At 37.2% G+C, this 27953-nt stretch overlaps 1 protein-coding gene across 1 annotated transcript in view; it reads right to left on the reverse strand.

The window, feature by feature from the left end:
- TBC1D32 (TBC1 domain family member 32) overlaps window positions 1-27953 on the reverse strand; it is a 262628-nt gene that overhangs the window by 153585 nt on the left and 81090 nt on the right. The window contains exons 19-21 of the mRNA XM_030809627.1: window positions 16712-16850; window positions 15970-16057; window positions 13602-13720 (exon numbers count right to left, since the gene is read on the reverse strand). Coding sequence (XP_030665487.1) covers window positions 13602-13720; window positions 15970-16057; window positions 16712-16850 — 346 coding nt within the window. The remainder of the gene's footprint in view (window positions 1-13601; window positions 13721-15969; window positions 16058-16711; window positions 16851-27953) is intronic.

Here is a 27953-nt window from a genome sequence, read left to right on the forward strand (position 1 = left end):
TGGGATGAATCACTGCCCCAAATCTGGGACAATCAAATCCTCTGTTTTGGGAATTGGAATTCGTGCTAAGAGATACTATTCAGCTGTCTGAGCAGATCACTTGAACTGAAGACATGCACACTGGGGATTCGTGGGGCAGGCTTCTAGGGTCTTATATACATACCTTGAATAAAGTAATTGAATAAAGTAATTTGTCTTAGTGAGAGAAGCAGAGTAAGAGGCCATATGATGAGAGGCAGACAGACAGCCTGAATAAAAATGGAAATATCTCAGGCTCTGCCAGCTTTACAGTTCTCACTTCTAGCCCCTTGTGGCGTCTGGCTATATAAATTATCTTTGACTTCTTTGAAATATCCCTTGTTGTAGAGGGCCAAAATGTCCCTACTACAGCTCCTGCCATCAAGAGGTGAATCTATGACATGGTTTGTATTTGTGTCCTCAACCAAATCTCATATTGAATTGTAATTCCCAATGTTGGAGGAGGGGCTTGGTTGGAGGTAATTGAATCACGGGCGTGGATTTCCTTCTGCTGTTCTCATGGTAGTGAGTGAGTTCTCACGAGATCCAGTTGTTTAAGTGTGCAGCACCTCCTCCTTCACTCTTGCTTTTTCTCCAGCCATGTAAGATGTGCCTGTTTCCCCTTTGCCTCTGCCATAATTGTAAGTTCCCTGAGGACTCCCCAGCCAAGCATTCTGTACAGACTATGGAACTGTGAGTCAATCAAGCATCTTTTCTTTATAAATTACCCAGTCTCAGGTAGTTCTTTATAGCAATGTGAGAACGGAGTAATACAATCTGTTTTCTGTTCCTTGAGTCCGCGCTGACCTTATGAACTATTTTGACTAATAGAATGTGACAGAAATGGAATCATGTGAGTTTTGAGTCTGAGTCTCAAGGACTTTGCTGCTTTCTTCATTGTACTTTTAGGAACCCTGTGAAGACGCCCAGTATGGCATCCTGGATGTTGAGAGCCACATGGCCTAGTCCCTTCCAACCACTGATTCCTTTGCATTAGCTGACAGCCTGCCGACCCTTAGAAATGTGAGAACACACTAGATCATCTGGCTTGTAACTAACCTGCCAGCTCATAAAGAGGCATGAACAATCTCAGCAGAGACAACCGGAGCTGGATCACACGAGAAAAACTACCCAATCTCCAAAATTGACTTAAATAAAGAGTGCAGTTTTATGCCATTAAGATTCGGGGTCATTTGTTATGAATTAATGTATCCTGGAACCCTTCCAGTAAACTCCTCCCAACATATTTTTTCCTTAAGCTAACTTAAAGTCTCTGGTTTTGTATCTGTGTATGTTTTTACTCACAACCAAAAGGATCTTTTTCTTTATGATGATTTATTAAGTCATATGTAAGGTACAGTCAAGGTAGAAAGGTAACACATAGGGTGGACAATTTTAAGGCAGAAAAGTAACACTGAAAACCTTGTGCTCCATTTCACATGATTCTTTTTTTTTTAATTTTATTATTATTATACTTTAAGTTTTAGGGTACCTGTGCACAATGTGCAGGTTTGTTACATATGTATCTATGTGCCATGTTGGTGTGCTGCACCCATTAACTCATCATTTAGCATTAGGTGTATCTCCGAATGCTATCCCTCCCCCCTCCCCCCACCCCACAACAGTCTCCGGTGTGTGATGTTCCCCTTCCTGTGTCCATGTGTTCTGAATGTTCGATTCCCACCTATGAGTGAGAACATGTGGTGTTTGGTTTTTTGTCCTTGCGATAGTTTGTTGACAATGATGGTTTCCAGCTTCATCCATGTCCCTACAAAGGACATGAACTCATCATTTTTTATGGCTGCATAGTATTCCATGGTGTATATGTGCCACATTCTATCATTGATGGGTACGTGGGTTGGTTCCAAGTCTTTGCTATTGTGAGTAGTGCCGCAGTAAACATAGTGTGCATGTGTCTTTATAGCAGCATGATTTATAATCCTTTGGGTATATACCCAGTAATGGGATAGCTGGGTCAAATAGTATTTCTAGTTCTAGATCCCTGAGGAATCACCACACTGACTTCCACAATGGTTGAACTAATTTACAGTCCGACCAACAGTGTAAAAGTGTTCCTATTTCTCCACATCCTCTCCACCACCTGTTGTTTCCTGACATTTTAATGATCGCCATTCTAACTGGTGTGAGATGGCATCTCATTGCGGTTTTGATTTGCATTTCTCTGATGGCCACTGATGATGAGCATTTTTTCATGTGTGTTTTGGCTGCATAAATGTCTTCTTTTGAGACGTGTCTGTTCATATCCTTCGCCCACTTGTTGAGGGGGTTGTTTTTTTCTTGTAAATTTGTCTGAGTTCATTGTAGATTCTGGATATTAGCCCTTTGTCAGATGAGTAGGTTGCAAAAATTTTCTCCCATTCTGTAGATTGCCTGTTCACTCTGATGGTAGTTTCTTTTGTTGTGCAGAAGCTCTTTAGTTTAATTAGATCCCATTTGTCAATTTTGGTTTTTGTTGCCATTGCTTTTGGTGTCTTAGACATGAAGTCCTTGCCCATGCCTATGTCCTGAATGGTATTGCCTAGGTTTTCTTCTAGGGTTTTTGTGGTTTTAGGTCTAACATGTAGGTCTTTAATCCATCTTGAATTAATTTTTGTATAAGGTGTAAGGAAGGGATCCAGTTTCAGCTTTCTACATATGGCTAGCGAGTTTTCCCAGCACCATTTATTAAATGGGAATCCTTTCCCTATTGCTTCTTTTTGTCAGGTTTGTCAAAGATCAGATAGTTGTAGATATGTGGCATTATTTCTGAGGGCTCTGTTCTGTTCCATTGGTCTATATTTCTGTTTTGGTACCAGTACCATGCTGTTTTGGATACTATAGACTTGTAGTATAGTTTGAAGTCAGGTAGCGTGATGCCTCCAGCTTTGTTCTTTTGGTTTAGGATTGACGTGGCAATGCAGGCTCTTTTTTGGTTCCATATGAATTTTAAAGTAGTTTTTTCCAATTCTGTGAAGAAAGTCATTGGTAGCTTGATGGGGATGGCATTGAATCTATAAATTACCCTGGGCAGTTTGGCCATTTTCACCATATTGATTCTTCCTACCCATGAGCATGGAATGTTCTTCCATTTGTTTGTATCCTCTTTTATTTCATTGAGCAGTGGTTTGTAGTTCTCCTTGAAGAGGTCCTTCACATCCCTTGTAAGTTGGATTCCCAGGTATTTTATTCTCTTTGAAGCAATTGTGAATGGGAGTTCACTCATGATTTGGCTCTCTGTTTGTCTGTGATTGGTGTATAAGAATGCTTGTGAATTTTGCACATTGATTTTGTATCCTGAGACTTTGCTGAAGTTGCTTATCAGCTTAAGGAGATTTTGGGCTAAAACAATGGTGTTTTCTAGATATACAATCATGTCATCTGCAAACAGGGACAATTTGACTTCCTCTTTTCCTAATTGAATGCCCTTTATTTCCTTCTCCTGCCTGATTGCCCTGGCCAGAACTTCCAGCACTATGTTGAATAGGAGTGGTGAGAGAGGGCATCCCTGTCTTGTACCAGTTTTCAAAGAGAATGCTTCCAGTTTTTGTCCATTCAGTATGATATTGGCTGTGGGTCTGTCATAGGGAGCTCTTATTATTTTGAGATACGTCCCATCAATACCTAGTTTATTGAGAGTTTTTAGCATGAAGGGTTGTTGAATTTTGTCAAAGGCCTTTTCTGCATCTATTGAGATAATCATGTGGTTTTTGTCTTTGGTTCTGTTTATATGCTGGATTATGTTTATTGATTTTCATATGTTGAACCAGCCTTGCATCCCAGGGATGAAGCCCACCTGATCTTGGTGGATGAGCTTTTTGATGTGCTGCTGGATTCGGTTTGCCAGTATTTTACTGAGGATTTTTGCATCAATGTTCATCAAGGATATTGGTCTAAAATTCTCTTTTTTGGCTGTGTCTCTGCCAGGCTTTGGTATCAGGAGGATGCTGGCCTTGTAAAATGAGTTAGGGAGGATTCCCTCTTTTTCTATCGATTGGAATAGTTTCAGAAGGAATGGTACCAGCTCCTCCTTGTACCTCTGGTAGAATTCAGCTGTGAATCCATCTGGTCCTGGACTTATTTTGGTTGGCAAGCTATTAATTATTGCCTCAATTTCAGAGCCTGTTATTGCTCTACTCAGAGATTCAACTTCTTCCTGGTTTAGTCTTGGGAGGGTGTATGTGTCAAGGAATTAATCCATTTCTCCTAGATTTTCTAGTTTATTTGCGTAGAGGTGTTTATAGTATTCTCTGATAGTTGTTTGTATTTCTGTGGGATTGGTGATGATACCACCTTTGTCATTTTTTATTGTGTCTATTTGATTCTTCTCTCTTTTCTTCTTTCTTTGTCTTGCTAGTGATTTATCAATTTTGTTGATCTTTTCAAAAAACCAGCTCCTGGATTCATTAATTTTTTTGAAGGGTTTTTTCTCTGTATTTCCTTCAGTTCTGCTCTGATCTTAGTTATTTCTTGCCGTCTGCTAGCTTTTGAGTGTGTTTGCTCTTGCTTCTCTAGTTCTTTTAATTGTGATGTTAGGGTGTCAATTTTAGATCTTTCCTGCTTTCTCTTGTGGGCTTTTAGTGCTATAAATCTCTACACACTGCTTTGAACGTGTCCCAGAGATTCTGGTATGCTGTATCTTTGTTCTCGTTGGTTTCAAAGAACATCTTTATTTCTGCCTTCATTTCGTTATGTACCCAGTAGTCACTCAGGAGCAGGTTGTTCAGTTTCCATGTAGTTGAGAGGTTTTGAGTGAGTTTCGTAATCCTGAGTTCTAGTTTGATTGCACTGCGGTCTGAGAGACAGTTTGTTATAATTTCTGTTCTTTTACATTTGCTGAGGAGTGCTTTACTTCCAACTATGTGGTCAATTTTGGAACAGGTGTGGTGTGGTGCTGAAAAGAATGTATATTCTGTTGATTTGGGGTGGAGAGTTCTGTAGGTGTCTATTAGGTCTGTTTGGTGCAGAGCTGAGTTCAATTCCTGGGTATCCTTGTTAACTTTCTGTCTCGTTGATCTGTCTAATGTTGACAGTGGGGTGTTAATGTCTCCCATTATTATTGTGTGGGAGTCTAAGTCTCTTCGTAGGTCTCTAAGGACTTGTTTTATGAATCTGGGTGCTCCTGTATTGGGTGCACATATATTTAGGATAGTTAGCTCTTCTTGTTGAATTGATCTCTTTACCATTATGTAATGGCCTTGTTTGTCTCTTTTGATCTTTGTTGGTTTAAAGTCTGTTTTATCAGAGACTAAGATTGCAACCCCTGTTTTTTTTGTTTTCCATTTGCTTGGTAGATCTTCCTCCATCCCTTTATTTTGAGCATATGTGTGTCTCTGCACGTGAGATGGGTTTCCTGAATACAGCACACTGATAGGTCTTGACTCTTTATCCAATTTGCCAGTCTGTGTCTTTTAATTGGAGCATTTAGCGCATTTACATTTAAGGTTAATATTGTTATGTGTGAATTTGATCCTCTCATTATGATGTTAGCTGGTTATTTTGCTCGTTAGTTGATGCAGTTTTTACCTAGCCTTGATGGTCTTTACAATTTGGCATGTTTTTGCGGTGGCTGGTACTGGTTGTTCCTTTCCATGTTTAGTGCTTCCTTCAGGAGGTCTTTTAGGGCAGGCCTGGTGGTGAAAAAATCTCTCAGCATTTGCTTGTCTGTAAAAGGTTTTATTTCTCCTTCACTTAAGAAGCTTAGCTTGGCTGGATATGAAATTCTGGGTTGAAAATTCTTTTCTTTAAGAATGTTGAATATCGGCCCCCACTCTCTTCTGGCTTGTAGAGTTTCTGCCGAGAGATCAGCTGTTAGTCTAATAGGCTTCCCTTTGTGGGTAACCCGACCTTTCTCTCTGGCTGCCCTTAACATTTTTTCCTTCATTTCAACTTTGGTGAATCTGACAATTATGTGTCTTGGAGATGCTCTTCTTGAGGAGTATCTTTGTTGAATTTTCTGTATTTCCTGAATATGAATGTTGGCCTGCCTTGCTAGATTGGGGAAGTTCTCCAGGATAATATCCTGCAGAGTGTTTTCCAACTTGGTTCCATTCTCCCCGTCACTTTCAGGTACACCAATCAGACGTAGATTTCGTCTTTTCACATAGTCCCATATTTCTTGGAGGCTTTGTTTGTTTCTTTTTTCTCTAAACTTCTCTTCTCGCTTCATTTCATTCATTTCGTCTTCCATTGCTGATACCCTTTTTTCCAGCTGATCGCATCGGCTACTGAGGCTTGTGCAGTCATCACGTAGTTCTTGTGCCGTGGTTTTCAGCTCCATCAGGTCCTTTAAGGACTTCTCTGCATTGGTTATTCTAGTTAGCTATTCGTCTAATTTTTTTTCAACATTTTTAACTTCTTTGCCATTGGTTCGAACTTCCCCTTGTAGCTTGGAGTAGTTTGATCTTCTGAAGCCTTCCTCTCTCAACTCGTCAAAGTCATTCTCCGTCCAGCTTTGTTCCATTGCCGGTGTGGAGCTGCGTTCCTTTGGAGGAGGAGAGGTGCTCTGATTTTTAGAGTTTCCAGTTTTTCTGCTCTGTTTTTTCCCCATCTTTGTGGTTTTATCTGCCTTTGGTCTTTGATGATGGTGATGTACAGATGGGTTTTTGGTGTGGATGTCCTTTCTGCTTGTTAGTTTTCCTTGTAACAGTGAGGACCCTCAGCTGCAGGTCTGTTGGAGTTTGCTGGAGGTCCACTCCAGACCCTGTCTGCCTGGGTATCAGCAGCAGTGGCTGCAGAACAGCGGATATTGGTGAACCACAAATGCTGCTGCCTTATCATTCCTCTGGAAGTTTTGTCTCAGAGGAGTACCCGGCCATGTGAGGTGTCAGTCTGTCCCTACTGGGGGGTCCCTCCCAGTTAGGCTACTCAGGGGTCAGGGACCCACTTGAGGAGGCAGTCTGCCCATTCTCAGATCTCAAGCTGTGTGTTGGGAGAACCACTACTCTCTTCAAAGCTGTCAGACAGGGACATTTAAGTCTGCAGAGGTTACTGCTGCCTTTTGTTTGTCTGTGCCCTGCCCACAGAGGTGGAGCCTACAGAGGCAGGCAGGACTCCTTGAGCTGTGGTGGGCTCCACCCAGTTCGCGCTTCCTGGCTGCTTTGTGTACCTACTGAAGCGCTGGCAATGGCAGGTGCCCCTCCCCCAGCCTCGCTGCCGCCTTGCAGTTTGATCTCAGACTGCTGTGCTAGCAATGAGCGAGGCTCCGTGGGCATAGGAGTCTCTGAGCCAGGTGCGGGATATAATCTCCTGGTGTGCCGTTTGTTAAGCCCATTGGAAAAGTGCAGTATTAGGGTGGGAGTGACCCAATCTTCCAGGTGCCATCTGTCACCCCTTTCTTTGACTAGGAAAGGGAATTCCCTGACCCCTTGTGCTTCCCGGGTGAGGCGATTCCTCGCCCTGCTTCGGTTCATGCGCAGTGCGCCGCGCCCACTGTCCTGCACCCACTGTCTGGCACTCCCCAGTGAGAACCCAGTACCTCAGTTGGAAATGCAGAAATCACCGGTCTTCTGCGTAGCTCACACTGGGAGCTGTAGACTAGAGCTGTTCCTATTAGGCCATCTTGGCTCCACCCCCTGATTTTCTTAAATTTACTGAGACTTGTTTTTGTGGCCTCTCATATGGTCTATCTTGGAGGATGTTCTATGTGTTGATGAAAGAATGTATATTCTGTAGTTGTTGGGTAAAGTGTTCTGTAAATATCTGTTAAGTCTCTTTGTTCTAGGGTATAGTTTAACTCCATTGCTTCTTTGTGGACTTTCTATCTTGATGACCTGTCTAGTGTTGTCAGTGGAGTATTAAAGTTCCACACTATTATTGTGTTGCCATCTATCTCATTTCTTAGGTCTACTAGTAATTGTTTTATAAATTGGGGAGCTCCAGTGTTAGGTGCGTATATATTTAGGATTGTGATATTTTCCTGTGGGACTAGTCTTTCTATCATTATATAATATCCCTCTTTATCTTTTTTACTGCTGTTGCTTTAAAGTTTGTTTTGTCTGATATAAGAATAGCTACTCCTGCTCACTTTTAGTGTCCACTCCATGGAATATCTTTTCCACCCCTTTATCTTAAGTTTATGTGAGTCCTTATGTGTTAGGTGAGTCTCCTGAAGACAGCAGTACCTTGGTTGGTAAATTCTTATCCATTCTGCCATTCTGTATCTTTCAAGTGGAGCATTTAAGCCATTTACATTCAATGATAGTATTGAGACATGAGGTACTGTTCTACTCATCAAGCTATTTGTTGCCTGAATACCTTGTATTTTTGTCATTGTGTTTTTGTTATATAGGTCCTGGGAGATTTATTCTATTTTGGTGTATTTCAAGAATTTGTTTCAAGATTTAGAGCTCCTTTTAGCAGTTCTTTTAGTGCTGGCTTGGTAGTGGTGAATTCTCTCAGCAGTTTTTTGTCTGAAAAAGACTGTATCTTTCCTTCATTTATGAAGCCTAGTTTCACTGGATAAAAAATTCTGGCTGATACTGTTTTGTTTAAGGAGGCTAAAAATAGGACCCCAATCCCTTCTAGCTTGTAGGGTTTCTGGTGAGAAATCTGTTGTTCATCTGATAGGTTTTCATTTATAAGTTACCTAATGCTTTTGCTTCACAGCTCTTAAGATTCTTTCCTTCATCTTGATTTTAGATAACCTGATGACCATGTGCCTAGGCAATGATCTTTCTGTGATGAATTTCCCAGGTGTTTTTTCAGTTTCTGGTATTTGGATGTCTAGATCTTTACCAAGGCTGGGGTTAGTTTTCCTTGATTATTCCCTCAAATATGTTTTCCAAACTTTCAAATTTCTCTTCTTCTTAGGAAACACCAATTATTCTTAGGCTCAGACATTTAGCATAGTCCCAAACCTCTTGGAGGCTTTGTCCATTTTTTAAAATTTTTTTCTTTATCTTTGATGGGTTCAGTTAATGTGAAAGCCTTGTCTTTGAGCTCTGAAGTTCTTTCTTCTGCTTGTTCAATTCTATTACTGAGACTTTCCAGTGCATTTTGTATTTTTCTAAGTGTATCCTTGATTTCCAGAAGTTGCGATTGTTCTTAATTTGTTCTCTCTATTTCACTGAAGAATTTTCCTTTCATATCCCGTATCATGTTTTTTATTTCTTTAAGTTGGACTTCATCTTTCTCTGATGACTCCTTGATTAGCTTAGTAATCAACCTTCTGAATTCTTTTTCTGGCAATTCAGAGATTTTGTCCTGGTTTGGATCTATTGCTGATGAGCTGGTATGATCGTTTGGGGGTGTTAAAGAAACTTGTTTTGTCATATTACCAGAATCATTTTTTGGTTCCTTCTCATTTGAGTAGGCTATGTCAGAGGGAAGATGTGGGATTCAAGGGCTGCTGTTCAGATACTTTTATCCCAACACTACCTGAGGTAGTGTTCTCCCCTTCCCCTAGGAATGAGGCTTCCTGAGAGCTGAACTATTGTAATTGTTTTTGCTCTTCTGGGTCTAGCCATCCAGCAGAGCTACTGGGCTCTGGGCTGGTAGTGAGGAGTGTCTGCAGAGGGTCTTGTGATGTGATCTGTCTTCAGGTCTTGCAGCTATGGATATCAGTACCTGCTCTGGTGGAGGTGGCAGGGGAGTGAACTCTGTGAGGCTCCTTGGTTGTGTTTTGTTCAGTGTGCTGGTTTTGTGTTGCTTGGCCTCCAGCCAGCAGGTGGCACTTTCAAGAGGGCATTAGCTGTGATCCCGTAGGGAGGATGCAAACTCGCCCTAGGGACACCTGGTTAAGTATTCAGGATTCTCAGGCAGTGGGCAGGGCCATAGAGTTCCCAAGAGATTATGACCTTTGTCTTCAGCTACCAGGAAGGGTAAAAAAAGACCACCAGGAGGGGGCAGAGAGAGGCGTGTCTGAGCTCAGCCTCTCCTTGGGCAAGGTTTGCTGTGGCTGCTGTGGGGGATGGGTGAGTGGTTCCCAGTCCAATGGAGTTATACTTCCAGGGGGATTATGGCTGCCTCTCCTGAGTCATACAAATCGCCAGGCAAGTGGGGAAAGCTGGCAGTCACCAGTCTCACCATGTTCTCATGCAGCTGACAGTCCTAAAGGCTGGTCTCACTCCTATCTTGCCCCTCAACAGCACCAAGTCTATTTCCAGGCAGCTGGTGATCAGGGCTGAGAACTTGACCCAGACCACAAGCCTCTCTGTTGAGAAAGCAAGCAAACTCAGTTTTTCCACATCTCAGTGAGCCTGCAGCAGTGATCCAGTTCCTTCAAAGGGTCTGTGGATTCTGTCATCTTTCCTAGTATGTTCCTGTGGTAGTTCTTGAAGCAACAGTTCACGACGTAAGTCTCCACACAATGTTCTGTCTGTCTGAGCAGGAGCTGCAAGCTAGTCCTACCTCCTATCCACCATCTTAATCCTAAAGTTAATTTCTTAAAGATGGCACATAGTTGTATCTTCCTTTTTTATACAGGCTGAAAATCTGTATTTTAATTAGAGTATTTAGTTCATTTGCATTTAGTGCAATTATTGATATGGATGCATTTAGAGTTACTATTTTCCTATTTGTTTTCTTTTTTTTCCATCCATTTCCTGTTCTTTTATTCTTTCCTTCCCACCTTATTCTGGGTGTGGTTTGTGTTTTTATTTTTATTTTTATTTTTTTTTAATTGTAAAATTTATGTATGAGCTATACCTCTTTGCACTAATTTTTAGTGCTTTCCTAAGGAAGTACTGTGCAATAGAACTTTCCATAATGATAGAAATATTATATAACCTGAATTTTACAATATGGTAACCACTAGCTACATGTGCTATTCAACACTTAAGATATGACTAATATAATTAAGGAACTCAATTTTTAATTTTAATTAATACAAGTTTATATAGCTGCATAAGGCAATTGTCTACCACGTTTAACAGCACAGCCACAGAGGAAGCTAGAGATAGAAGATGAAGGATGGGAACTAGAATGGACATAAGTTTCCGAAGGTATCTAGTTATACGTTGAAACTACGTAACTGTTTTCCACAATTTAAAAGACCAAATTAGATTACAAATGAAAAAAGAATCCCTTAGGGAATAAGTCTTACAGACTAGAAGCTGGACTCTAGGGCTGTTTACTACAATGAGTTGTCATTTCTAGGTCTTTCTGTATATAGATTAGCAGAATACAAAATATTTTTAAAAAATAATCCTTAGTTTATACTGACATTTCTATTGCAAAGTCAAACAAATTGAATAAAATCCCTGTAACCTTCCACTTGTTATAAATATTTCCAAGGGATTAGGAATATTGTGCCATTTTATATAAAATGTGAGGAAGTTGAACCATATAGATTGATTTACCATTATACAATTCGCCTGTCCTTTATGCTACAGCTATCCTATGTACGATTTTATTTCTAAGTACAAAATAAACCCCACTATATATCATAATTTTGTTTTAAAAAAACAATCATGTGTATTTAAAACAAGTTAAAAGGAAAAATAATAGGCTTCTATACTCACTTACCTATTTGCAATTCCCTGTTTCCATCCTGAAAATCCAGCTATCCATCTGGTAGCACTGTCTTTCAACATGAAGAATTTTCTTCATCATTATTTGAAAGGCAGGTCTGCTGACAAATATTTTCTTAGCCTTTGTTTATTTTAAAATTTCTTTCACTTTCATTATTGGAGTATATTTTAACTATATGTAGAATTCTAAATTGACTGCTTCTGTTTACTTTTCCATTTAGCACATTTAAGATGCTCTGCTGCCTCCTGGTTTCCACTGTTGTAATGAGACACGAAAAATTTTTCTGCTAATCTCTTATATGTAATGTGTGATTTTCTTAAGCTTCTTTCAAAATTTTCTCTTTATCTTTGGTTTTTAGCAGTTTGTCTATGATGAGCCTTAGTGTAGTTTCCTTTTTACTTTCATCCTCTACATAAATTCTCTTTGAAATTTACTAAGTTCTTTATCTATAGATTTCTACTTGTCAATAAATTTGAAGATTTTCCACTATTTAGTCAAATGTATTTCTGATATTCCAATTACATACATGTTAAACATTTTGACTTGGTCTCACAAATCACTGAAGTTTTTCTTTTATTTCATTCTCTGCTCTTCAGACTGTATAATTTCTATTGATCTGATTCAAGTTCACTACTTCTTCTATCATGTTTAAATCTGTGAAGGCCATGTAGAAATTTTTATTTCATGTAAGTTTTTTTTTTTAATTCTAGAATGGCTATCTGGTTCTTTTACATAGTTTTATTTCTCTACTGTGATTTCTAATTTGTTTATTCATTATAAGGATATTTTCCTTTATATTCTATTTATAATAACTGCTTTAAAATTCTAAATTCTTCATTTCACAATCAATCTGTATTAGTTGCCTTCTTCTCAAGAATGAAACACATTTCCATTTTCCTTCATATGTCTAGTGATTTTGGATTGTATCCCATACATTGTGAAATATGCCACAGAGATCCTGGATTCTATTATACTCCCTGACAAAGAGTACATTAAAAAAAAATTTAGCAGTTAAATTGGCCAGATTCAAACTGAACTCTCTAACACCTATGATAGGTAGCATCTGATATTTCTTTATATCTCACAGGCATAGTTGAGTGATTAGTCACATTTCTGGGCAAAGTATATACACAGAGTTTGGAGTGTCCCCTCTGTGGGTCTATTTTCCAGGGACCCCCTTTAATTTTCCACCTGCTGTGTAGTCCTAAGCTTTCTATTCTGGTTCTTCAGGCATTTTAGATTGTGGATTTCTATCAGTGGAGCACAAAGTTTTGACCTTAAGCAAAAATCTGTTGAATCCAGAATCTCAAGAAATATCACTCTATTCATCCATACATTAACTTCCCTCTATTTTCTGCCTGTTTTTGGTCATTCCAATGCTTTTAGCTACTTGATTTTTAACTTATTTTTTCCAGAATTTGTGTTTTCTATGAGAGTGAACTAGTTCAGAAAGAGAAACTTCTGAAACATTGGAGTGTTTTGCTTTTTAAGCAATCTTATGACATCTTTTGAATAAAAATTTTCTAAGCTACCATACAATCAAAGTTAGGAACTGTCACTTCATTTTAGTAAACGTTGGAGAATATGTTAAATGTAAAAAGCCATTGAATTATGGTAGAACATTGGGTGGCTGATTTTAAAAATTTTGTGACCTTACTCTAAATGATAGCATCTTCTCTCTGTCTGTACTTCCTTCAAATATTCCTGACAATTTTCTATTAGATTCAAGCTATAGGGCAAAACATTTCTTGGATTTTTATATTCATTGGCTGGTTGGTTGGTTTTTCTTTGTTCCAGTGATTTGTTTTTTTTTTTTTTTTTTTGTAACATGTCTGGTACATTATTACTCTTCGTTAAGGGAGAAAAACTTTAATAAACATAAAGTAAAAGAAAATAATTCTTGCAAAATATTATTCCCACGAAACACTGGGATTTCTATTATTTGCTAAACTTATTTTGAAAATAAAAAAATAATAGTTTGAAAATTAAAAAGAGGACAAATAAATATATTAAAAAGTGTGCTGGTTGTAACTGAATATGGATAAAGTATGAATGAATTCATTTCTGTGAAATACTTTTCAAATCTGTGTATTTTTAGTCAAATAACTTCTTACCTTTTGACAGCTTCGGTCAATAGGATCCACTGGAGTAGTTCTGGGATGGGTTACCCTAACATCATCTCTTCCATATTCCAGATTGGACCATAATTCAGTTATAAGTTCGTTAATAAACCCTAAAAAGAATTATTATTTCAAGTCATTTATAGCATAATTTTTTTTGGATTATGAAGGAAAGAGATAATGATCCCTCTGATGAATCTGGTCTACTCTGACAGAAGACACATACTTGCAACCTTATATAAGAAATAATCTCTTCTTGGTAGAAATTATATCTGCTATTGTTAATATACTTTTATGATGCTTCATTATCATAAAACTCTGTAATAACTAAATTCTGAGAGACAATTTCCCTGGAAGACTGCTGAATTTTGAGTCCCAGCTTCTTCACTTTGGCCAATAACTTCTCTGAGCATGTTTTCTGAAACATAATAAGGTTTATACTTCGCTTTGCAAATCAGCCAGCAAAGTAAGGCAGTCTGTGTTTTTCAGAGGTGAGGGGAGGAGAGAAAGTGGTAATAAGAGGCCGGGTAGGCATCCAAAGAGTGTATGCTCCCTTATTCCAATATAACTAATTTTTTTTGTAATTCCATACACTAAGAACAATTCTGCATTTCATACAACTTTTGCTTCAACCCAGTCTTTAAATTCTTATGAGTCATAGTATACAACTAAATGAAAATGAATATAAAACCGCATTCTCAAATTAGTCTATTAAAAAATCAAGTAGAAAAATCATGTGGAAAAGTGTCAAACACAACATTGAATCATAAAATAAGTAAGTTCATAACAACAATATTCGATCAGAAAGGGTCTTCTGGTATGAGAGAAAAAAATATGGGCTCTAAAATCGAGAATATTAGAGTTTAAATTCCAAATATGCCAGTTTATTAGCTGTTCATCATTGCAAAAATCCTGTGACTTCTTGGAGCCTTAGTTCCCCCATTTGAAAATTGAAATAATGATGCCATAATCCAAGGTTGCCATGAAGTATCAACAGGACAATACATGTGAAGTTCCTAATATAGTACCTAAGATATCAGAGAAGCTCAAGAAACTGTAGTCTTCCTCCTTCTGTCCTTTGAAAACTACACTTACCCCTCTCATGAAAAGTTTGAAACTCTGATGCTCAGAAGCTTAATGATTTTACCAGGAGTGAGATCTGAGATTAAATCTAGTCTCCAAATACTTCAGTTAATGTGCTCTGAATACTGCACTACATGAATTTTATTCTAAGTAGAAGAAAAAAAATTAGTGGTTCAGTTTAGGACAATTTTTTTTTTTTTTACCAAGAAACATGTTTCATAATACAAGTAGTCCAAATTAGTTCAGTCAAAAAATAAATTTAAAATATACTATAGGAAAAATATTTGTATTTAAAGAGAGAATCAGTAGTGATTCTCTCTTTAATTCAACTCTAAGCCTTGAAAAAATATTGTCATAGCATCTCTATCAGGGATTATATATTGTTCAGAGCTCAGATAACCTTAATATAAGACATACTGGCTGGGTGCGGTGGTTAACACTTGTAATCCCAGCACTTTGGGAGGCCAAGGTGGGCGAATCACCTGAGGTCAGAGTTCAAGACCAGCCTGGCCAACATGGTAAAACCCCATCTCTACCAAAAATACAAAAATTAGGCAGGCATGGTGGTGGGCACCTGTAATCTCAGCTACTCGGGAGGCTGAGGCAGGAGAATTGCTTGAACCCAGGAGGTGGAGGTTGCAGTGAGCCGAGACTATGCCATTGCACTCCAGCCTGGGCGACAAAAGTGAAACTCTGTCTCACACACACACACACACACAAAAGACATACTAAATTTCCAATGTTTTAACTTCTTACAAATCGAATGGACAGGGAAGAATATATACTTACTGCCAACTTCAAAGATAATGTGAAAGCTAAGTGGTAAGACAAATGCTTTCAAGAAGAAAAGAGGGAGAAAGGGAATTATGAAATGTTATGTAAAGCAGTGTAAATTTTGAAGCATATGTAAGCCACTGACAATGAGCATTAGATAATCCTATCAGATGGGACTGTACTGAGAGAAGATGATATTCTTCTGATTTATAAGATGAAGGAAGATTCTTAAAGCATTAAGTACGTTTCTCCTGAGTTCATTATTTGCCATTGGTCCGAGGCAAGAGAACAAGGTTGTATATATATCACAGAAACACAAAACCCTATTGGAATTTCATGGAAGAAGGACAAAAAGAAAATTCTGTGACTTTCTTTTACATAAGGTCTAACTTAGTAAAAAGAATTTTAGAGTAAATATCCTGATACTTGATTGTGCCACTTAAATTTTCAGTTGGCTTGCTCATTTTATGTTTAAAATAATTATAATTCTAATGAAAACATTTACCTGACTTTTTTAGTGCAATGCCACCTGCTGCTGTTGATGCCACTCGCGTAACCAAAACTCCATAGCCAAATTTTTTATGCCTGCTGACCTAACAACATAAATAAGGAACAGCAATGAAAAGCAAGAAAACATGGCATGCTAACTAGACATTCCTTCAAGATGGTAAGAACTGCAAAAACAAACTCTGAAAAATATTTTTAAATCATACCTAAGATCTTAAAAAGCCCAAAAGTCTAGGGATATTTAGTATGACAGAAAAAAAGCTGATTACAACTCAGTGACCTTTGACCTTTGACTGTTTGGGTAAAGACTAAATTACATTGTAAATTTATTTAATAGTAGAATAATAGAATGCCTCCACAAATATTTTTGTTTCCTTTAAAATGTGAGGCCTAAACCTTCACTGACATATACATTTAGACTCAATAGGTTTATTTCCTTAGGAAATTCACCCAGTTTCACTACATCCAGATTTTTGATATCATAATTATAAAACATACGATAATTAACTGCATTCTTCAATTCCATCTGGTTGTTTGCAATTTTGTAAATACAGCCACAGACACTAATATCAACTCTCTAATGTTTTCCTAAAAAAAAAATCAAGTTGACTATTACAATGCTATATGGTCTTTTAATAGAGGCTTAATAACTTCTTCATACACAGAAAACAGAATGATGTTCTTAATGGCTTTTAAAACCACAAAAACTCCCTTTGCCTGTGGCAGATGGTAATTCATACCTGTAATTTTTTTGCATATCGGTTGAATATAAACATCACACATTCATTGATAGCACCTGTTCTTTGAAGAAGTAGTAATCCTTTGGGGGTGGCAGCAAAATGTAGTAAATCATCTAACAAATTATCTTCCCAAGCCATACTGAAATAGGCAAAAGAAAGGGAGAGCTTTCTTTAAGATACTAAAAACTGAAAACAAAGAGTATGTCTTAGCTGAGCTTAACCCTGTTTACAATTAAAGCTACACAGTACATATTGCTTGAAAATTAATCAATAAAGGTTTAAAATTAAATAAAAACATGGTTTCTTTGGTAGTGAATTCTTTTATTCTTACATTTTCTATACCTATAATTTCTCTTCACTGAATGAAAAAAATGTTAACTGCATATGTCAGCATTTTTATTACACCTAGGTTCTCTCATCCACACACTAATTTCATTCTATTTTCCTATTAAAATTCTGCTGTGCATGAATTCTCCAAACCTGAACACCCCATTATTTCTGTATTTTCTTTTCATTATAAAGTATCTGTCTTCTGCTTTCAAAAGCACATGATAGATATTATCTCTTTTTGATTTTCATAGGTGTTAATTTATTTTACTTTTGGGGAAAGATATTTTTTCTCAGAACACTTCTATGAGAAAGATCACATATATTTATAAAACCAAAATTCTAGATAACTATAAGACTGGGAATTATGGATGTTTAGAGAATCAATGCTTAGTCCAAGTGTGCTAAAACCCATGTTGCATTTGAAAACATGACACAAATACCTAATAACTTTTTACTTTCTTTGAAAATATATATAAATATATACATTAACATCTTAGAAATAACCACTTTTTAAAAAACAGAAATACAACTTATAAATTCAAAACCAGCAGAGAAGGAAAAAATAGGAATAATGGAAAATTTTATCTAACACAAAGAAATAGAGGAAAGAAGCAAAGAAAATATAATTACAAAACACAAAATAAGAAAATAACCCCAAACATATGAATATCTCAAAAATGTAAAAAAACTAAACTCACCTAATAAAAAATATAGAGAAATTTGGAGGCTGGGTAAAAATACAAAATTTGCTACTCAGAACAGTAGAAAGTAAAAGGGGTTGGGGGAAGGGAAACTATGTGTAACTGATAATATTGACTGGCTGACCCAATCCCCATCTACAACCACTTTTTCACCAACCACCATCTGGCCAGAGGTGGCCATATGAAAAGTCCAATAGGATGTTCGCAAAATATCTGATGAGAAGAGATTCCTTTCCTAAATAAAAGACAAGACATCATGACTTTTGGATCATGACAAATCTACCCTACAGTGAGAGATTATATATCAAAATATTAGTAGAGATATTAAAAGTTTTAGTAACAAAACACACACACAAACACACACAAACAATATCAGCATCCAATGAAGAGTATATTGTCTTTTCAAGCAGACAGATTTTTTTTTCAACTGACCCTGTAATGGGTCACAAAGTAAATTCAACCAACCTAAAAACATACATATCATGAAATCCATGTTCTCTAAAAAGAATATATATAAAAGTCAACAAAATAAAATAGTAAAAACAACTATGTTTGAAAACCAAAAAAAACCACACACACACTTCCAATATTCAATGAATTAAGGAGTAAAATGAAAACAAAAATTACAAAAATATTTAGAACAGCTTAATAATGGAAGTATCACATATCAAAATGTATTTATTGCTGCGGTTAATATAAATTGCTTCTCTCAACATCCATTCTCAATCCCCTTCCACTTACTTTCCTCTAATATAAAAGCAAACGAGGGAGTGAGAGAGGGAAAAAAGAGAGCATTAACAAGACCAAAACCTAGTCTGCATAAACTAATGCAATAAATTGGTCAAGAAGAGGAGAAAAGGCCAAAAAATACTAAGAATCCAAAAAGGGGAAATAGTTACAACAGGAGAACAATTACTTTTAAATCACACACAAATATTTTTTAAAAACATATAATAAATAAATATACAAGTAAAAAAGTATTGTTATTTTTTAGAAAATGTAATCAAAAGTCATTCAAGCAGAAATAGAAAATCGGAATGAGACATTACCCATTAAAGAAAATGAATCAATAAAAGAAGTCTATGTGACTCCTCCCAAAGAAAACAGAAGCAAAAAACTTTCAAGTTGTATCATTATATGATGTGAAAGAGTACACATATGTCCTTTGTGTTAAGCTACCAGGGCAGGTGGAGAAACACCACCAAGTGGGGGCAGGGTCTCAGACTCCTTAGGCGGGACCTGCTGTGGGGGCGATTTTCAGGCCACTGAGGTAAAGTTCCAGAGGGGAGTATAACTGCCTCTGCTGTGCTGTGTTTTTAGTTTGAAATCCTCTACTATGATTTGTCACTTTTTCATTTTTATTCATGCACTTATTTTCTACTCACTTATTAAATTACTTATTGGGCCAAGTGCTCTGCTGAGTTCTGAAGATACACATGAGCATATTACGTAGTGTAGAATACAAATAAGTAAATATGGTATGGCAATACAGTATGCTAAATTTAGATGATATGGGTTATGCAGGGTCCATTGGGAGCCAACTTGTGGGAGAGGTCTTTCTAGAAGTTATGGTCCAATACATTATAAAGAATATATAGCTTAACACAAAGGACATAAACTTTTGTATGGCCTTGTCCATCACCTAAGAAATCAGAACACTTGTCCTGGCCAACTTAGAGCAAGCTTAAAACTCACAGCTACTATCACAGCTGGTACTCTTCTTGCAAGTGCCACTTCCTGGCTGGAGGCCAACCAACTCAGGCCATTACAGCACCTCACTGCAGAGTAACACTGTGCCTAGGAAGGAAAAAATGGCTGTGGGACCTCAGCTAACACCACTGCCTGCAACACCCTGGCTAGCCTGAAGTCCTGAGTCTGTCCACATGACAAATCACTACAATTATAACCCACCTTCAAGAAAGCCAGCACATTAAGCCTATCTACAACCAAGGAATCAGAGAGTCTATGTCTACCAGAGCAGGTGCTGGTATCCACTGCTGGGAGACTTGAAGACAGGTCACATCACTGAATCCTTTGCAGATATTCCCAGCACCAGCCTGGAGCCTGGCAGCCCTACTGGGTGGCTAGACCCAGAAGAGCAATAACAATCACTGCAGTCCAGCTCTCAGGAAGTCCCATTCTTAGAGTAAGGAGGAGAGCACCACATCAAGGGAACACCCTATGGATTAAAAGAATCTGAATGGCAGGCCTTGAGTCCCAGATCTTTCTGCTGGTGGGAAATTTCTTACATCACAAACATAATTGCAGTGCTGGGCACAGTAAGGAAAGTCTGCCTCTCTATCCAGTAGGCAGACAGCCTCTGTGATAATGGTCTTGGAGAAGGGGTCCTTGGTCCCCCCCAGTACATTACTGCAGACACAGCTGAGCCTTCTTTCATGGGAATGGAGCATGGATGCACCTACAGACAGCCTTCCTAGAACAATTCAGGGTGACTTCAGCCCCATGGGAGGAGCAAACTCCCCTCCCCCATCCCCAGATTCAGGCCTGCACAAGAGGGAGAGTGACAATTTCTCCCTACTTGAAACATCAACATTCCCACAGATGAAAAGAGGTGTCTGTCTAGTCTGAATAGCTGAACACTGGAACAGTGGTGAGGCTGTAAGATGGATAGCTTTCCTGCTGGCCTGGGAGGGAAGCTGAGGTAGCTCCTACCCTTTGCCCTAATAAAACCTCAGTACATCTAATTGAGAGCTCCCCCAGCCACCGCCATCATGGCTAGGACCTCTGACCACTATTGAGTATTACATCTACTCATCTGCCTTAGCTACAACTGGTGCATACCCAGGGGTGCCTCTCCTATTGACCTGAAGCCCAAATCCTCAGTAAATAAAATACTGGAGAAAAATTAAATAAATAAAGTGTACAACACTGGAGAAGGAGATAAGCCTCAGGAGATCCCTGCCATTCCAATCCTACCGGAGACAGTGAACTTGCCCACATACCAAGTATATAACTACTACAACTAGCATCTGGGAAAGACAGTGCACAAAGATTCTCTATAACTAAGGAAATCACACCGACTCTTCAACCTAAAAGCATGAAGAATTAAATTAGACTAAAACAAATAATAAACATTAAAGTCAGATCCTTAAGAGAAAAAAAAAATTTTTTAATCCAATCAAAAATAAATTCAGAAACAAGTTGAAGAAATAGTCTACCCAAATGAAAAAAGTAATTCTGGTAATTTGACATAAAAGGGTTCTGTAACACCCCCAAAAGGTCACACCAGGCCCCAGCAATGGATCCAAACCAAGAAGAAATCTCTGAAATGCCAGGTAAATAATTTGGAGGTTGACTATTAAGCTACTCAAGGAGATAACAGAGAAAGGCAAAAAACAAGTTAAAGAAATTTAAAAAACAATCCAGTATATGAAAGAAAACTTTTCCAGAGAAATAGATATAATACAGAAAAAATCACAATTTCTGGAAATGAAAGACACACTGGGACATACAAAATACAGTGGAAAGTTTCAACAACAGACTAGAACAAGTGGAAGAAAGAATATGAGAGCTCAAAGAAAAGGTTTTCAAATTAACACAATCAGACAAAGACAAAGAAAAACTCTCCAAGAAATATGGGATTATGTAAAATGGCCAAACCTATGAATAACTGGTGTTCCTGGGGCAGAAGACAAGTCTAAAAGTTTGGAAAACTCATTTTAGGGAATAATTGAGGAAAAGAAGCTCAAAGAACACCTGGAAAATTCACTGGGAAAAGATCATCACCAAGGTACATAGTCATAAGGTTATCTAAAGTCAAGATGAAGGACAGAATCTTAAGAGCTCTGAGACAAAAGCATCAGGTAACCTATAAAAGAAAACCTATCAGACTAACAGTAGATTTATCAGTAGAAACCTTACAAGCCAGAAGGAATTGGGGTCTTATTTGTAGCTCCCTTAAGCAAAATAATTGTCAGCCAATAATTTTGTATCCAGCAAAACTAAGCTTCACAAATGAAAGACAGATAAAATATTTTTCAGACAAACAAATGCTAATCAAATTTGCTACCACCAAACAAGCACTACAAGACATGCTAAAAGGAGTTCTAAATCTTGAAATAAATCTTGATATACACCAAAATAGAACCTCCAAAGGAATAAAATCTCACAGGGCTTATAAAACATAACACAATGAAAAAGAAAGTATCAAGGCAAAAACTAACACGATGAATAAAAAAGTACCTCACATCTCAATATTAATGTTGAAAGTAAATGGACTAAACGCTCCACTTCAAAGAAACAGAGTAGGAGAATGGGTAAACAACCACCAGTAAAATATCTGCTGTCTTCAAGAGACTCACTTAACACATGACTCACATAAACTTGAGGTAAAGGGGTGGAAAAAGATATTCCACACAAATAGAAACCAAAATCAAGCAGGAGTAGCTGTTCTTATATCAGATAAAACAGGCTTTAAAGCAAAAAAAAAAAAAAAAAGACAAAGAAGGACATTATACAATAATGGATTAGTACAACAGGAAGATATTAAAATCCTAAATTTATATGCACCTAACACTGGAGCTCCCACATTTATAAAACCATTACTACTAGACCTAAGAAATGAGATTGACAACAACACAGTAATATTGGGAGACTTTAATACTCCACTGACAGCACTAGACAGGTCATCAAGACAGAAAGTCAACAAAGAAAAAATGGACTTAAACTATACCCTACAACAAATGGACTTAACAGATATTTACAAAACATTCTACCCAACAACTGCAGAATATACATTCTATTCATCAGCACATGGTACATTCTCCAAGATAGACCATATAGTAAGCCACAAAACAAGTCTCAGCAAACTTAGGAAAATCAAAATTATACCAAGTACTCTCTCAGACTGCAGTGGAATAAAATTGGAAATCAACTCCAAAAGGAACCCTCATGCTGTTTTGGTTACTGTAGGCTTGTAGTATAGTTTAAAGTCTGGTAGCGTGATGCCTCCAGCTTTGTTCTTTTGGCTTAGGATTGACTTGGCGATGCGGGCTCTTTTTTGGTTCCATATGAACTTTAAAGTAGTTTTTTCCAATTCTGTGAAGAAAGTCATTGGTAGCTTGATGGGGATGGCATTGAATCTATAAATTACCTTGGGCAGTATGGCCATTTTCACGATATTGATTCTTCCAACCCATGAGCATGGAATGTTCTTCCATTTGTTTGTATCCTCTTTTATTTCATTGAGCAGTGGTTTGTAGTTCTCCTTGAAGAGGAACCCTCAAAACTATACAAATACATGGAAATCAAACAATCTTTTCTCGAATGATTTATGGTTTAACAAAATCAACATAGTTATTAAAAAATCATTTGAAATGAATGATAATAGTGACACAACTTGTCAAAACACCTGGGATACAACAAAAGCGGTGTTAAAAGGAAAGTTCATAGCATTAAATGCCTACATCAAAAAGTCTGAAAGAGCACAAATAGACAATCTAATGTCACATCTCAAGGAATTAGAGAGACAAGAACAAACTGAACCCAAACCCAGCAGAAGAAAAGATATAACCAAGATCAGAACAGAATTAAATGAAATTGAAAGAAAAAAATACAAAAGATAAATGAAGGAAAAAGCTAGTTTTCTGAAAAAATAAAATTGATAACCATTAGCAAGATTAACCAAGAAAAGAGCAGATCCAAATAAGCTCAATTAGAAATAAAACTGGAGTTATTACAGCCAATATCACAGAAATATAAAAGATCATTCAAGGCTACTATGAACACCTTTATGTGCACAAACTAGAAAATCTAGAGGAGATAAATAAATTTGTGGAAATATACAACCATCCTAGATTAAATTAAGAAGAAACAGAAACCTTGAACAGACCAATAACAAGCAACAAGATTTAATCAGCAATAAAAAAAAATTGCCAACAGAAAAAAGTCCAGGACTAGATAAATTCATAGCTGAATTCTATCAGACATTCAAAGAGAAACAGTACCAATCCTAATGAAACTATTCCAAAAGATAAAGAGAGAATCCTTCCTAAATCTATCTATGAAGCCAGTATCACCCTAATACCAAAACACAAAAGGACATAACATAAAAAGAAAACTACAGACCAGTATCTCTGATAAACACAGATGCAAAAAAATCCTCAAAATAATACTTGCTAATCAAATCTAACAACATATCAAATAGGTAATACATCATGATCATGATGTAGGGATGGTTTAACATACACACAAGTCAGTAAATATGATATATCACATAAATGGAATCAAAAACAAAACCCCTATTATTATCTCAATAAAAACAAAAAAAAGCATGTGATAAAATCTAGCACCCCTTTAGATTAAAACCCTTAACAAAATAGGCATAGACGGGACTTACCTCAAAATAACAAAAGCCATACAGAACAAACCCATAGCCAACATCATGGAGAATCGGAAGATGTTGAAAGCATTCCCCCTGAGAGCTGAAAAAAGACAAGGATACCCACTTTCACCACTTCTATTTGACATAGCACTAGAAGTTCTAGCCAGAGCAACCACACAAGAAAAAGAAATAAAGGGCATCCAAACTAGAAAAGAGGAAGTCAAACTGTCACTTTCTGCTGATTATATGATCATATACCTCAAAAACTCTAAAGACTCATCCAAAAAGCTCCTAGATCTGATAAATAAATTCACTCAAGATTCAGGATACAAAATCAATGTACACAAATCAGTAGCACTGCTATACATCAGCAACAACCAAGCTGGGAATCAAATTAAAAACTCAATCCCTTTTACAACAGCTAAAAAACAAAAACAAAACAAAACAAACTTTAGGAATATACTTAACCAAGGAAGTAAAGATCTCTACAAAAAAAAACTACAAAACACTGCTGAAAGATATCACAGATGACACAAACAAATGAAAACACATCCCATGCTCATAGATGGGTAGAATCAATATTATGAAAATGACCAAACTGCCAAAAGCAATCTACAGATTCAATGCAATTCCCATCAAAATACCACCATCATTCTTCACAAAACTAGAAAAAACAATCTCAAAATTAATATGGAGCCAATAAAGAGCCCACATAGCCAAAGCAAAACTAAGCAAAAAGAACAAATCTGAAGACATCTCATTACCCACCTTCAAATTATTATACAAGGCTATAGTTACCAAAACTGCATGGTACTGGTATAAAAATAGGCAAGTACGAATTCTACCAGCGATACAAAGAGAAGCTGGTACCATTCCTTCTGCAATATTCCAAACAATAGAGAAATAGAGGGACTCCTCCCTAACTCATTTTATGAGGCCAGCATCATCTGATACCAAAACCTGGCAGAGACACAATAAAAAATGAAAATTTCAGGCCAATATCTCTGATGAACATGGATGTGAAAATCCTCAATAAAATACTGACAAACCAAATCCAGCAGCATATCAAAAAGCTTATCCACCATGATCCAGTCAGCTTCATCCCTGGGATGCAAGGGTGGTTCAACATATGCAAATAAATAAAAGTAATCCATCAAATAAACAGAACCAATGACAAAAATCACGATTATCTCAATAGATGCAGAAAAGGCCTTCGATAAAATTCAACACCCCTTTATGCTAAAAACTCTTAATAAACTAGGTATTGATGGAACATATCTCAAAATAATAAGAGCTATTTATGACAAACTTACAGCCAATATCATACTGAATGGGCAAAAACTGGAAGCATTCCCTTTGAAAACTGGCACAAGACAAGGGTGGTCTCTCTCACCACTCGTACTGAACATAGTATTGGAAGTTCTGGCCAAAGCAATCAGGCAACAGAAAGAAATAAAAGGTATTCAAATAGAAAGAGAGGAAGTCAAATTGTCTCTGCAGATGACATGATTATATATTTAGAAAACCCCATCACCTCAGCCCAAAAACTCTTTAAGCTGATAAGCAACTTCAATAAAGTCTCAGGATACAAAATCAATGTACAAAAAACACAGGCATTCCTATACACCAATAATAGAGAGTCAAATCATGAGTGAACTCCCATTCACAACTGCTACGAGGAAAATAAAATACCTAGGAATACAACTTACAAGGGACATGAAGGACCTCTTCAGGGAGAACTACAAACTACTACTCAAGGAAATAAGAGAGAAGACAAACAAACGGAAAAACATTTCATGCTCATGAACAGGAAGAATCAATATCGTGAAAATGGCCATACTGCCCAAAGTTATTTGATTCAATGCTATTCCCATCAAGCTACCATTGACTTTCCTCACAGAATTAGAAAAAATTACTTTAAATTTCATATGGAACCAAAAAAGAGCCCACTTAGCCAAGACAATCCCAAGCAAAAAGAACAAAGCTGGAGGCATCATGCTACCTGACTTCAAGCTATACTACAAGGCTACAGTAACCAAAAGAGATATATAGATCAATGGAACAGAACAGAGGCCTCAGAAATAACACCACATATCCATAACCATGTGATATTCAACAAACCTGACAAAAACAAGCAATGGGGAAAGGATTCCCTACTTAATAAATGGTGCTGGGAAAACTGGTAGCAATATGCAGAAAACTGAAACTGGACCCCTCCCTTACACCTTAAACAAAAATTAACTCAAGATGGATTAAAGACTTCAACATAAAACCTAAAACCATAAAAACCATAGAAGAAAACCTAGGCAATACCTTCAGGACATAGGCATGGGCAAAAACTTCATGACTAAAACACCAAAAGCAATTGCAACAAAAGCCAAAATTGACAAATGGGATCTAATTAAACTACAGAGTTTCTGCAAAGCAAAAGAAACTATCATCAGAGTGAACAGGCAGCCTACAGAATAGGAGAAAATTTTTGCAATCTATCCATCTGACAAAGGTCTAATATCCAGAATCTATAAGCAACTTAAGGAAATTTACAAGAAAAAACAACCCCATCAAAAAGTGGGCAAAGGATATGAACAGACACTTCTCAAAAGAAGACAGCCAACAAACATATGAAACATATTTATGCAGCCAAGAAACGTATGAAAAAAAGTTCATCATCACTGGTCATTAGAGAAATGCAAATCAAAACCACAGTGAGATACCATCTCATGCCAGTTAGAATGACAATCATTAAAAAGTCAGGAAAAAACAGGTGCTAGAGAGGATGTGGAGAAATAGGGATGATTTTACACTGTTGGCGGGAGTGTAAATTAGTTCAACCATAGTAGAAGACAGTGTGACGATTCCTCAAGAATCTAGAACCAGAAATACCATTTGACCCCTCAGTCGCATTACTGGGTATATACCCAAACGATTATGAATCATTCTACTATAAAGATACATGCACACATATGTTTATTGCAGCACTGTTCACAATAGCTAAGACTTGGAACCAATGCAAATGCCCATCAATAATAGACTGGATAAAGAAAATGTGGCACATACACACCATGGAGCACAGCCATAAAACAAATGAGTTCATGTCCTTTTGCAGGGAGATGGATGAAGCTGGAAACCATCATTCTCAGCAAACTAACACAGGAACAGAAAACCAAACACTGCATGTTCTCATTCATAAGTAGGAGTCAAACGATGAGAACACATGGACACAGGGAGGAGAATATCACACACCAGGGCCTCTCAGTGGGTGGAGAGCCAGGGGAGGGAGAGTATTAGGACAAATACTCAATGTATGCAGGAATCACAACCTAGATGATGGGTTGATGGGTGCAGCAAATCACCATGGCACATGTATACCTATGTAACAAATCTGCATATTCTGCACATGTATCCCAGAACTTAATGTATAATAAATAAAAAAATAAAAATAGACATGCAGACCAATGGGACAGAATAGAGAACCCAGAAATAAAGCCAAATACTTACAGCCAACTGATCTTCAACAAAGCATAAAAAAAAATTAATTGGGGAAAGGACATTATTTAATAAATGGTGCTGGGAAAACTGGCAAGCCACATGTAGAAGAAAGAACCAGATCCTCATCTCTCACCTTATATAAAAATCAACTCATGGTGAATCAAAGCCTTAATTTAAGACATGAAATCATAAAAATTCTAGAAGATAACATTGGAAAAACTCTTCTGGGCATTAGCTTAGGCAAAGAATTCATGACTAAGACCCCAAAAGCAATTGCAACAAAAACAAAAATAAATAAATGGGACATAATTAAACTAAAAAGCTTCTGCACAGCAAAAGAAATAAGCAGAGTAACCACAACCCAAAGTGGGAGAAAATA

This window comes from Nomascus leucogenys, chromosome 3 (assembly GCF_006542625.1).
Source record: "Nomascus leucogenys isolate Asia chromosome 3, Asia_NLE_v1, whole genome shotgun sequence".
In the NCBI taxonomy this organism is placed as follows: domain Eukaryota; kingdom Metazoa; phylum Chordata; class Mammalia; order Primates; family Hylobatidae; genus Nomascus; species Nomascus leucogenys.